Source organism: Leuciscus leuciscus (assembly GCF_965113295.1).
Source record: "Leuciscus leuciscus genome assembly, chromosome: 9".
Classification (NCBI taxonomy): domain Eukaryota; kingdom Metazoa; phylum Chordata; class Actinopteri; order Cypriniformes; family Leuciscidae; genus Leuciscus; species Leuciscus leuciscus.
The window spans coordinates 7,917,492-7,930,661 of record NC_138733.1 but is presented as its reverse complement, the minus strand read 5'-3'; the positions used below and the strand labels follow the sequence as shown (position 1 = coordinate 7,930,661).

The 13,170-nt window shown below is 39.5% G+C and overlaps 1 protein-coding gene and 1 long non-coding RNA gene across 6 annotated transcripts in view; one reads left to right on the top strand and one right to left on the bottom strand.

The window, feature by feature from the left end:
• Positions 1 to 13,170, top strand: part of LOC309506283 (uncharacterized protein) — a 171,183-nt gene that overhangs the window by 66,844 nt on the left and 91,169 nt on the right. For 2 of the 5 annotated variants that reach the window (XM_082180070.1, XM_082180071.1), the window contains 2 exons: positions 7,230 to 7,428; positions 8,419 to 10,051. The exons of the other annotated variants lie outside the window; for them this stretch is intronic. In XM_082180070.1, the coding sequence (XP_082036196.1) occupies positions 7,344 to 7,428; positions 8,419 to 9,440 (1,107 nt within the window). In that variant the 5' untranslated portion in view covers positions 7,230 to 7,343 and the 3' untranslated portion in view covers positions 9,441 to 10,051. Of the gene's footprint in view, positions 1 to 7,229; positions 7,429 to 8,418; positions 10,052 to 13,170 lie in introns of those variants that run through there. 5 annotated transcript variants of the gene reach the window in all.
• The window catches only part of LOC309506480, a 352,573-nt gene that overhangs the window by 286,547 nt on the left and 52,856 nt on the right, over positions 1 to 13,170 (bottom strand). The gene's annotated exons all lie outside the window — the stretch shown is intronic.

Sequence of the window (13,170 nt, the reverse complement as noted above, 5' to 3'; positions counted from 1 at the left end):
GATGCACACCTTTTAGATTTTTTATATTTATGACAATAAACTGCTAAATCATTTGCAAATATTGCTATGTAGTTGACTACTGTATGGATCATACACAAAATATGACAATATTTAAAGCTCAATAGCATTTGAAGACAATGAATTACAGTCATAAAACTAACTGTACATTGTTCATATAGTTCTCATGTATGATGCACACCTTTAATATTTTTGATATTTATGACAGTAAACTGCTAAATCATATGCAAATATTGCTATGTATTTCACTACTGTATGGGATCATACACAAAATATGACAATATTTAAAGCTCAATAGCATTTGAAGACAATGACTTACAGTCATACAACCAACTGTACATTGTTCATATAGGTGTCAGGTATGATGCACACCTTTTAGATTTTTGATATTTATGACAATAAACTGTTAAATCATATGCAAATATTGCTATATTGCACTACTGTATGGGATCATATACAGAATATGACAATATTTAAAGCTCAATAGCATTTGAAGACAATGACTTACAGTCATAAAACCAACTGTACATTGTTCATCTAGGTGTATGTGACAGTAGTGAAATACATAGCAATATTTGCATATGATTTAACAGTTTATTGTCATAAATATAAAAAATATTAAAGGTGTGCATCATACATGAGACCTGGGTCGCAATATTGTTATGTTTAAAGACATTATAGAATAAAGATAATAGATAGTACTGTACTATGTTATGATTGTACTGTACAATTAAATACAATCGTTGCAAACTAAAGTCTGCAGTCTGAACACTTTACCTCAGAGCGTCCGTTAACTGAATAAATTGAGAATATCACCTGAAAATCCAATAACATCAGCAGTTTTCATCCACACAGCTGATTTCTGTAAATTAATGTAAAACTAAATGTATATTGCAGGACAGGGTGAAGTCAGTATATATATTAACAACGATTTGAGACAAAAATGTAAATGGCGCTCTGTGGCGCGGCAGGATTTTGAACAAGGTCCTGAGCCGTTGCTGGGCGCCGCGGACAGACGCCGAATGGCGGCGCCGGTTTGCACTGCGTTGAGATTTTATGCAACAGGAACTTTTCTGAATATTGTTGGTGACACAGTGGGTCTCGGCAAAGCTTCTGTGTCACGGGTGGTATACGGGGTATCTTGTTCCATGTTTTTGTATCTTTTCTGTACGCCTTTAACGCTCCGCGATCGGATTAACGCTGCTAATTGTCGTTGCAATCTTTTTCCAAATTAAACATTTCTTCTTGTTACTCATTCTCCGCTAAATTTCCCAAGTAAAATGACCTTGTAACTGTTATACTCAACAAACACATATTTTCCGCTGGGGTAAACTGCACTGAGCGGTTGAATGCGCTTACTCGATCCGCCATGTTTTTTGTTTTGAAAAGTGTCTTATTTTACCCAGAATGCATTGCAGTGTAGTCCTACTTAAGATAGTCAGAGTCTTAAAGGGGTGGTATAATGCCCTTTTCCCAAGATGTAAAATATATCTATGATGTCCCCAGAGTGTGTGTGTGAAGTTTTAGCGCAAAATACCCCACAGATATTTTTATATAGCAAGTTAAAGTTGTCACTTTTTGAGGGTTTGCAAAAACGCACCGTTTTGTGCCTGGCCCTTTAAATGCAAATGAGCTGCTGCAGAGGGCGGGGTTTCAAGAGCTCGTGTCTGTTAGCAGCTGCTGTTACCTCTCACAGACACACTAAAATGACAGAAACTGTTCTGCCTTTAATGTTAAATGGAGTCAGATAAGGATGGAGAGACTCAAGAAGAAGTGACAACATGTAGAATGCAACAGGACGTCTCTGAATGGTTAGTTGATGAATTTATGTTGCTGATGTGGAGTTAACTATCTTCAATTAGGATATTCTGTCATGATAAATCTATAAATTGCTCATATATGAACTGTTGTGAGATGCACACAGAGTGACTTTCTATTGCATGTGAAAAGATGGATGCTAAAGTTTGAGCTGACTCACAAATGTACTCTTATACAACAACTTTTCCTCTTCTCAACATGGACTGCGTGTTCCCGGGGGCGGGGTTTATGTAAATTCTAGGGTTAGTGATGTCACTAACCCGAGAGGAATGTCGTGTAGTCCCAACCAGCCGTTTGTTGTAGTCCTTTTCTTTAAAAGCAGATATCTCCCTTTGCTTTGAACTTTGAGCGTTGTAACTTTGCAGATGTTGTTAATGCTCAAACAGCAACATTACACACTAACTAAAGTTAGAAAAGTGAAATCACACTCAACCACCCCTTTAAGTGCTTTGTGCAACGGTCTGATTTAGATGTCTATCTGAAGTCTGACTATCTACTATATCTAATCCATAGTCAAAGTCTATCTTTGTGAAACCGGCCCCTGAAGTTATGCAGCAACTTTTATTAAAAAAAGTTTTGTCAGCATTGCGATTCTCTTTGTACACATATACACTATTTAATGGATGTATGCACGTTTAAACACAATTTAAACAATGTAGGCCTATTATTCCATGCATTATTTCTACTTATATTAAGTTGCTAAAGCAAGTGGTAAAATATTTAACCATGTAGCCTACTTATATTAAAATCGCAAACATTTTCAATTTAAATGTTAAAAAACGTAAAATTGGCAAAAACAGCCGACTCTCTTGCCTTTTCTTTCGCATTTAAATTTGAATACAGTAAATCTTAACAAAGAACTTGTTTTTCATTATGTCGCCTTGTTGAGGTAAATTGTAGTTTTCCTTGCTTTACCCATGGTCTTAAAGTAAAAAAGATGACTGTGAAAAATAGTAGAATTAAATTAAATACATTTATGGTAAGATTACTACATTTTATTTAATTAAATGCATTTATGGTGAAATGACATTTTCAAGTCAATTTGTGTTAATTTTGACCACGAACCATGCGCTGTCACTTTAATTCAGCACGTGCAGCACAGCAGAAATAGACTTGGTGCGGAAACGATCTATGCACTGCTGTATACACACCGCACCTGGAATGGATAGCTGGACCGCATCCGCATGCAGTGTGAAAGCTCTAACCTGTTAACATGGGTACGGAAAAAAATACGCACAGCATACGCGCTGCAAACGGAGTATGTGTGAAACGGACGTCACATGTTAAGGCTGATTTATACTTCTGCGTTGGACCTACGCCGGAGCCTCTACGCTGTAGGCAACGCGTTGGTTTTCATTTATACTTCTGCGTCGTTGTCCGCGTTCAGGCGCGCAGAGGGAGCATGTGAAACCCGAGGGAGCGGTCCTAGCAGACCAATCACAGCGCTTGCGTCCGCGTAGAGTTGACGCGTTGTTACATTTTTGGAGAGGTGCACGTCAGGGTACGCCGAAGGGTACGCGCGCTACACACAGCCTACGACGTAGCTACGGCGTAAGTTCGACGCAGAAGTATAAATTGGGCTTTAACGTAAACAACTCAGCCAGTAATAGTTTGTTATTTGCCCTCTAGAGGCCGCTCTCGCTCTGTTTAATGCTAGCAGTCTCTTTTCAGCGCTCTCATGTAATGACTGCGACAATTCTCAGCCGCTCCAGCAATGGACGCAACTCGGAAAAACGATCGGTATGGATTTTTGACGATAATGATAGTTCCACCAATCAACTATCGCCACCGATATATCGGCAAAACCGATGAATCTGTCGACTTCTATTAAAAATGTTCCAGCTAGAGACCTGCGCAGGACGGATTTTTCAGTCCCACTCCCACAGAATTCTGTCCCACTCCCGCCCACAAAAATATGTTACCTTCTCCCGCTCCCGCCCACAATTTTTTTTTACCTTCTCCTGCTCCCGCCCACAACATTCATGTTTTGTCCCGCTCCTGCCTGCAAAAAAGTATAAATAGATTTTTTTCTGTAGCCTACCTCCATGAAATACTTTCAAGTTAGCCTTCGTGTCGCCACCACCTACACATCAGCATAAATGCTCCCGACAAATGATTTGTTATTAAAGTATTAACAATTTAACATTCACAAACATGCATTTAACATAAAAGCAAGCTGGCTACTGCGTGCATGGTTTGGCATGACAGAATGTGCGCAAAGTGCGCTCCCTTAATTCCTAAAAAGCTGAGATCTCAGTTCATCGCGATCTCACAAATCTCAGTTATTATCAGTGAAGCTGACTGCACAATGAATCTTTCATAATATCTACACTTTGTTTGTTATAATCAGAGGATTTGCTAGCATCCAGAATTCAGCACTGAACAAAAAGTCAATTTTGAGCAGTGAAGGGGATTCTGTCTTAAATGCATCAGATTGGCCATTGCATTCAAGAAATCAACACATGATTGGCTACATTGTTCAATGCTGTAAACATGTTATAAATAGAAACTCTAAATCGTTTCCATTTTGTGTTAGTTAACAGATGAATAACAATTTATTCGTTTTTAGATGTTTTATTCATAGATATTTCGATTTTTGCAGTAGTTCCGCTTCCGCAAATCGTTTTATTCTCCCGCAACCCGCACACACACCGAGTGCATTACCGCCCGCGCCCACACTCAGCCATCAAAGCTAGTCCTGCGCCGCACTCTGTTGCGTTGGGTCCCGTGGGTGCAGGTCTCTAGCTCCAACTACTTTAAAAGCTGACGTCTGGGCACATTTTGGCTTTTATGAACAACCTGGTAAGCACGACCTGGAGAAGACACACGCTGTGTGTAAATCATGTCACGCACAAATAAAATATGCAGGGGGTAAAGTAAAATTTAAAATTGAGGATGCAGTGTATGGAAGTAAAATAATGACAAATGTTTTTGAAACAAAAAAGCTTGTTGAATTGCACTACTTGAAAAAATATGCATTGCATTAAAGGGATAGTTCACTTTGAAATTAATTTTTGGTATGTTTTAGCTTACCTCAAGGGCATCCAAGATGTAGGTGTCTTTTTTTCCGCAGTAGTTTCAATTTTGATATTTTTAGGTCAAACCGTTCTTGTCTGTCAGTCATATAATGCAGGTCGATGGTCACCGCCTCAAAGAGCATGCACAGAGTCCAAATGAAAACAATTCCCCATCGTAAGTACACATTGATGGCCTAAGACACGAAACGAGCGGTTTGTGTGAGAAAACGAACAGTATTTATATTGTTTTTACCTCTTATACAAAGCCATGTCCAAGTGATCTGATCTGACGTGTGCGCAGACTGGTGCATAGATATATATACACTAGATGTCGCCTTGTCTACGGCAGTTCATTGGAACGAATGTCTTTAAGGCGACATCTAGTGTGTATATCTATGCACCAGTCTGCGTACACGTCAGATCAGATCACTTGGACATGGCTGTGTATAAGTGGTAAAAACGATATAAATACTGTTCGTTTTCTCACACAAACCGCTCGTTTCGTGTCTTAGGCCATCAATGTGTACTTACAATGGGGAATTGTTTAATTTGGATGACGGGGAATTGTTTTAATTTGGACTCTGTGCATGTGTTTTGAGACCGTGACCATAGACCTGCATTATATGACTGACAGACAAGAACGGTTTGACCTAAAAATATCAAAATTGAAACTACTGCGGAAAAAAAGACACCTACATCTTGGATGCCCTTGAGGTAAGCTAAAACATACCAAAAATTAATTTCAAATTGAACTATCCCTTTAACCCTTCTTGCATTTTAAAGCATTGTATTTTCAGGGCTTGCATTTTTATGGGCTGCAAGCGGCTGTTGACGAAGAAAACTATAGAGCAGCGGGTGAGAGACTCATTCATTCGTTGAATTACAGAAATGGAGCAAGCAGTGGGCTATTTGTGATTATTATCAGGGAGATGAATTGTGATGATTATCATATGGAAAAGCTGATAAAGACACAAAAGCTGTGTTTACATTGAAGTCTTCACTGACACTTTTGTTCATGTAAGTTTTGCACAGCTTTCTCTGTCGTGACCGAGATTATGTTATTCCCCGATGCTGATGTACAGATCAAACGTTAAATCTGAGGTAGCAGACATTTCTCTCGGTTGTTTAGTTTTCTTAACTTTATATTGCTGCTCTGTGCTGGAGATTCCCTCAATAGTTCACTCTCCGGGATTCCCCTGCGGTCTCAGGACACTCAAAGTAACTCAATGGAGAAAATACAGTGATATAAAAGACCAAACTCCCACTTGGGGATGAGGGCTATATTAATAGGCTACAGGCAAGCAGATGGACCAGAATATGAACATAACGCGCAAAGTTTCACGCTAAGCATTTCCCAGTGAAGTACTGGCATAAGTTTGCCTGACACTGGATATTCGCACATTTAGGGACAGTCTCTAAAGTTACATACGATATTGGTACACGTTTCTAACTTCAATAGCATTTGAAGAGAATGACTTATAGTCATACAACCAACTGTAAAGTGTTCATGTAGGTGTCATGATGCACACTTTTTAGATAGTTGATATTAAAATAAATATGAGCTCATGTAGGGCTGGGCGGTATATCGCACGATATTGTTATGCGCATCTCATCAGTAAAGCCGGTTCCTTGATTAGTAGTAAATCGCCATCACCTGCTTTCAGATGGAGCGGCATTTACTACAAAGAGCCGTAGTTAACTGACAAGCTGAGCCATATCGCATTAATTATCGCTGGCGATACGTCCGCGATATTAATTATTAAATATTAAAACAGTTCTGTTCATACTCCACTGATAAATCTGCATTAACCATCCATTCAAGCCAAAGCTAACAAAGACTGTACCGCTAATTGATCGACATAAGCACTCAAGCTGCTATAGTGCACTTAAACACTAATCAAAGAAATATCACACTTTCTGTTCTCTTCTTTTAAAAGAATGTCAAAAGATGCACTTGAAACGTTCTCCTGACCATTTTGAACAAGCATGAAAAATGACGAAAGATTGTTTGAATCAGAGCTCTGGCCTAACTGTGCACAGCGCGTTATAATATTGAGTTCTGATTGGTCAATCACTGTTATTTATAGTTTGTAAATTATCATATAGATAATTTTAACATTTTATTTACATGTTAAGTTTAACATAATACACAACACTGTTAATCTAAAGGGGATGGAGACAAAGAGGCTTTTCAGCAGCTCAGTTAAACATGGTGGTCTTGTTATTTCTCTCAGACTTTGGACAAGCATTAAACAAACCTTTTTTTTTTTTTATTCAGCTGCATCCAAATCCCCTATATTTATATCATAAAAAGACATGTTCAATTAATTTAAATGTAAGTAAAGTAATTCAGTAACTTCTCTTTGAATTTGGCAGATCTGGTGTCCATCCCACAACAATTCACCAGTAAATACTGGGAATATTCATATCATCCTACAAGAGAAGGACAAACTCCAGGAGTAGCAGCTGAAATCTGTGTGACTGTTAAAGATGGAGTTTATTAAAGAGGAGATTGAAGACATGAGTGATCCAGAACCATCCAGAATAAAACATGAAGATACTGAGGAACAAATAGGTTGGTGTCCATTCTTGATTCTTCATTATTGACTGCTTTGGTAGCTGTGAAATATTAATCAGTATATGAATGAAAAATGTTATAGAAATGCTTATATAATTTTAATCGTCATCTTTTATGTACTTTTAATCATAATCTTGTAGGCTATAACAGTTGTCAAACTCATTTTGATCATATTAACAAGAGAATGACAGAACTAAACTTTGGCACATCAAAGGTCTGATACTAGATCTCTGTTGCTTTCTGCTATTTTTTGCATATCTTTCTTATTTGACATGGAATAACTCTTCTTTGGTGAAGTCCCAAAAAAGTGTAAGCTGCATGTGGATCAAATTGTCTGGTGATTTCATAAAGTAAACAAAAGTTACAGCATTTGGAACCAAGAGAGCCTTTTTGTTTCATTTTAAAATTGTTCCTTCATGAGGAATATCTTGTGATCAATGCAATAGATTATGTTCATTTTGGGCTCATTTTAATTGTAATAATATGCTGTGAAAATGTGTGTGTCATTTTCAACGATCTGTGAATGTTTCATGAACTGTATGATGTTTTTGACACAATGCAGTACATTGTACAAAAAAGTATTTTATAGATTATGAAAAAAATTAATTCTATTTATCAGCAAATAACTCAGCACTATTAAATTGGCTACATTCATTGTAAAGTTCAGACTCTAAGCTTTCAAATGACACCAATTTTTGTTGATGAAGGCAGTAGTTTTGAAAAATATGAATTTTCGCAGCTAGGGCGGTACACTCCGTTTTAGAGGGACTACTCTGCACTTGTTAAGAGTTGATCAAATTGATTGGATGCATTAAAAAGCTGAAAAGATTCTAAGCTTTAAAATGATAACTATTTTGTTGTGTTCCATTCAGTGGTTGCTTAGTAATTTTATTAGGAAATTTCATAATCACGGCAGCGGTACACTTCGGGTTTAAGGGGTTAAATCAGGGGTCACTTTAACTGATTTTAATTTTATGTTTATTTTAGATCGAATGGAAGCAAAAGAGGAAAGACAAGAACTGGAGGAAATTAAGGAGGAACATCACAACTTTAAAATTCAAGAAACAAAAGCCAAAAAGCGGCACTCCTGCTCTCAGTGTGGAAAGAGTTTCGGTCAAAAAGTAAACCTTAACAGACACATGAGAATTCACACTGGAGAGAAACCGTATCCATGCACTCAGTGTGGAAAGAGTTTTTCTCAAGCATCACATCTAAAACAACACCTGAAAGTTCATTCAGATGAGAAGCCTTATGTGTGTTCTTTCTGTGGAAAGATATTTTCACAGCTGAACAGTTTTAAACATCACCGGAAAACACATAATGGAGTGAGAGATCATGTGTGTTGTGACTGTGGGAAGAGCTTTACTAGAGCTGACTATCTGATACAGCACCAAAGAATTCATACTGGAGAAAAACCTTACAAGTGCTCATATTGTGACAAGAGTTTCACTCAGTTGGGAACAGTGAAAGTACACGAGCGAGTTCATACTGGAGAGAAGCCGTACCAGTGTACTCAGTGTGAGAAGAGCTTTTCTCAAGCATCAGCTCTCAGTGTTCATCTGCGTATTCATTCCAGAGAAAAACCATTTAACTGTGATCAGTGTGGTAAAGATTTTCATGCATCATCACATCTAAACCAACACCTGAAAGTTCATTCAGGTGAGAAGCCTTATGTGTGTTCTCTCTGTGGAAAGAGTTTTTCAAGACTGAACAGTTTTAAACTGCACCAGAAAACACATAATGACGTGAGAGATCATGTGTGTTGTGACTGTGGGAAGAGCTTTACTAGAGATGAATATCTGAAACGGCACCAAAGAATTCATACTGGAGAAAAACCTTACAAGTGCTCATATTGTGACAAGAGTTTCACTCAGTTGGGAACACTGAAAATACATGAGCGAGTTCATACTGGAGAGAAGCCGTATCACTGCACTCAGTGTGGAGAGAGTTTTAGACATTCATGTAGTTTTCTCAGTCACATGAAGAAATATCATAAGTCAAGGGTTTGAAATTAACATCCGCCAACTCACCAAATGCAGGTAAAAATAACCTGTGGCGGGTAACGCTGTCAAATCACTAGCCAATTTGGCGGGTTATTATGTTTACTCACTTTGCTGGGGAAGTTCGTGTAAGCCAAATCTGCACAGATTTAGCGCAAATTCTCAACTCGTGAGTCATTGTCACGGCCCCTCCTCTGCCTTGCAGGGGTGGTTCCTCCTGCAGGCAGAGGAGGGTCGTTAGTGATTGGAGCCACCTGGGCTCAGGATATTTAAACTGCTTCACTAACCACTCTCGCTCTCTCTGCTCCTCCAGGTATGATCCTGTTTTGTTTGTTCCTTTGTAGTTATGACTTAGTTTTTCACTCAGTCATGAACACACACAGATTCACGCATCCATGCATTTTACATACACCTTACATTATGACATTCTCACACATTTACATTTACATTTATTCATTTAGCTGACGCTTTTATCCAAAGCGACTTACAATTGCTATATATGTCAGAGGTCGCACGCCTCTGGAGCAACTAGGGGTTAAGTGTCTTGCTCAGGGACACATTGGTGTCTCACAGTGGATTCGAACCCGGGTCTCTCACACCAAAGGCATGTGTCTTATCCATTGCCCCCCCCCCCCCCCCCCCCCAAAAAGATCAAAAAGATGACAGAGGAAGGGAGAAGATGGCTGGGTGACTGGATTTTGTTTGAATAATAAAGTAATATATAAAATCCAAATTTTATGTTATATATACGTGTATATGTGTGTGTGTGTATATATATATATATACAGTACATACATACATACATATAGTTAGGCTAGCTCTTTTTTTGTGTCCTTTTCTTTTTATAGCTAGTCGAAGTTATGAATGGCCGGTAACTTTTTACTTTTAACTTAAAAAAGTTAGTAGCCAAATTTGCCGGTGAGTGAAAAAGTTAATTTCAAAACCTGCGCAAGTCGTCACAATGAGCAACATTTCGTTTTCATGTATAATACTGTCAAGTAAAGGTTGTGAATTTAAAATTAGGAGTTGCTCCCAAAAGCACAATATCATCTTTTTTAACTTTGTGAATTTGATGAAATTCTTAGGGCGTTTTTCCACTGGGTTCGTTTGCTGCGGTCCGAACCCGAGTGCGCTCGTTCCCGGCGCCCCCCGCAGCGTTGGTCTGGTTTCACACTCAATTAGTTGTATCGAACCCAGGTGCGTTTGCAGTGATCTTACGTCATCGCAAACGCACACGGAAAATGCATGGATAATACAACTCGACAGAGCATAGCTGTAATTTGTCTGTTTTTTTGGTGCTATTATGCACAACATAGTGAGAGACATCACCTCTTCAGTGTCCCACAACGTTCCCCTGCCACTCATGGTTGTCGTGTGTGAGGAAACAATGATATCGACAGTGATACGCATGCGCGGGATACTATACTTCCTGAACAAGCACGCACCCGAGTCCGTGTTGCTTGCACATTAACGCGAACCGCGCCACGGTTCGGGAGCAACCGAGCTCAGACCACCTCCTCCAGGTAGTCTCGGGTTCGGTACTCTAGTGCGCACCCGGGTCCGATGACAGCGTTCACATTAGCGATTTTTCATGCGAACCGTGCCCCGGTCCGCACTAAACTGCCAGTGTGAAAGCGCCCTTATAGAACTAGAAAGACTGGTTTGTAGTTTGATCAGGGAACTAAGGGCGCTTTCACACTGGCAGTTTAGTGCGGACCGGGAACGTTGTGGGACACTGAAGAGATGATGTCTCTCACTATGTTGTGCATAATAGCACCAAAAAAACAGACAAATTACAGATATGCTCAGTCGAGTTGTATTATCCATGCATTTTCCGTGTGCGTTTGCGATGACGTAAGATCACTGCAAACGCACCTGGGTTCGATACAACTAATTGAGTGTGAAACCAGACCAACGCTGCGGGGGGCGCCGGGAACGAGCGCACTCGGGTTCGGACCGCAGCAAACGAACCCAGTGGAAAAACGCCCTAAAAGAGTGTTTGAAACTTCAAATAATAATTCTTGCAGTGTAAATAATTATTATATTTCTTGAATTAGATACATTCATTATTTACTTATTGTAGCTCCCACATTGTGTTTTGATAGTACATGCAATTATGAAGAATAAACCGATCTAATGAACAAAACCATTCATCTTTGATCAGTATGGTAAAAACTTTACTTCAACAACAATTCTGAAAAACATCTGAAGGTTTATGCTGATGAGAAGTCTAATATGTGTTTGTGGAAAGAGTTTTTCACTGCTGGAGCGAAAAATGTATGAGTTTTTTCCGATAATTATATGATGTAGGATCAATACAAGCATGTATCACAAAATCAAGCAATATATACAAGCAAAAGTGTTGTTCCCTATCAGTCGGTCACTCTTGTAACAACAATGGCATCTGCTTTTCGCATTAAGTGGATCATGTGATGGCAAAACACATCGTCTTTGTCCTTGCTGGTTAATAATTGCCCCACGAGGACCCATTTACCAGCGCCCATGTGACTCGTATCCCCCAACTTTACGGCCTCATGGCATTCCGCACACACACACAAACACCCTTTTGTGTATAACTGAGAATAAGAGAAATATCTGTTATTTTCCTTTATAATGTGTGTACCTTCCTATATGCACGTGTGATAGAGGTTTGGTTTGCTAGAGTATAGTTTTGAATTCTAAATGTTCATTGAAGGGAATTCCTCAGTCGTGTCTTGTTGTAACCCTAACTCAGACCATAAAACTTTACGACCCAAGCCTCAAAGGCATTCCAGAACACACACACACACACACACACACACACACACACACACACACACACACACACACACACTCTGGAACTTTGGAAACAGATATTCTTCCACATAACAAGCCACTAAATGTTTGATACGTATTCCTATGTTTCTCAAAGTGTCGTCACTTGCCATAACGGAAACACTGACAACTTTATTGTGTGTTTAATCAAACTTTATTTGTGTGTAATGATGCATATGAACGTATCTCTGTGTTGCTATCTTTGTCACTATTCGTTTTTGGTGTTGTTTTAATCCCCGTCGCAAGACGAAGGAGATTTTTGATAAGGGACTGTGATAAACGTTATTGTTCCATGCGTTTTTAATTCCCCGAGCATAATACCATATTTTGCCCCCTCGTGATTCCACACGTGGGGTCGGGCTGCATTAACACACAGAATTCTTCCTGCCTCAGATAAAAAAGACAATCTGATTCGCTGAGCCTCGGGAAGGGGGCGTAAACAGATGTCTGATAAAACGGCAGAAGCCCCCTCATCTCGCTCTCTTCTCTTCCTCCGCTCTTATGGCTTCCAACTCAACTTCCTCTCTTCGGACCTTCTTCTCCCCGGCGCAGCGCTCCTCCAAGGAACATCTGGAGGAGGCCCTGGCCTTCTCCATCGAACGAACCCATGTTCGAGTCGTAACAGCCGGTCTTTGCAACTAAGATTTCCAGCCTCTCCCATCCCGGGAGACGAATCTGAACTTTTCCGGTAACGTTAAATTCAAGTGAGCCTTTACATCGTTTTTCGAAACGACCCAGAAGAAGAAGCTAGACGCAAACCAGCCGGACACGCGCACGCGCGTCCCCTTTTCAGCATCACACTGAAAGAGTACCACATCTCGCAAGTATATTGATTCCTATAAAAGCTGTTCCAGGTGTCTAGGTCTTAGGTCTGTGATTTAAGTTACCCTCTATCTTCCCTCTATTTCTTTCTTTCTTTCATGTC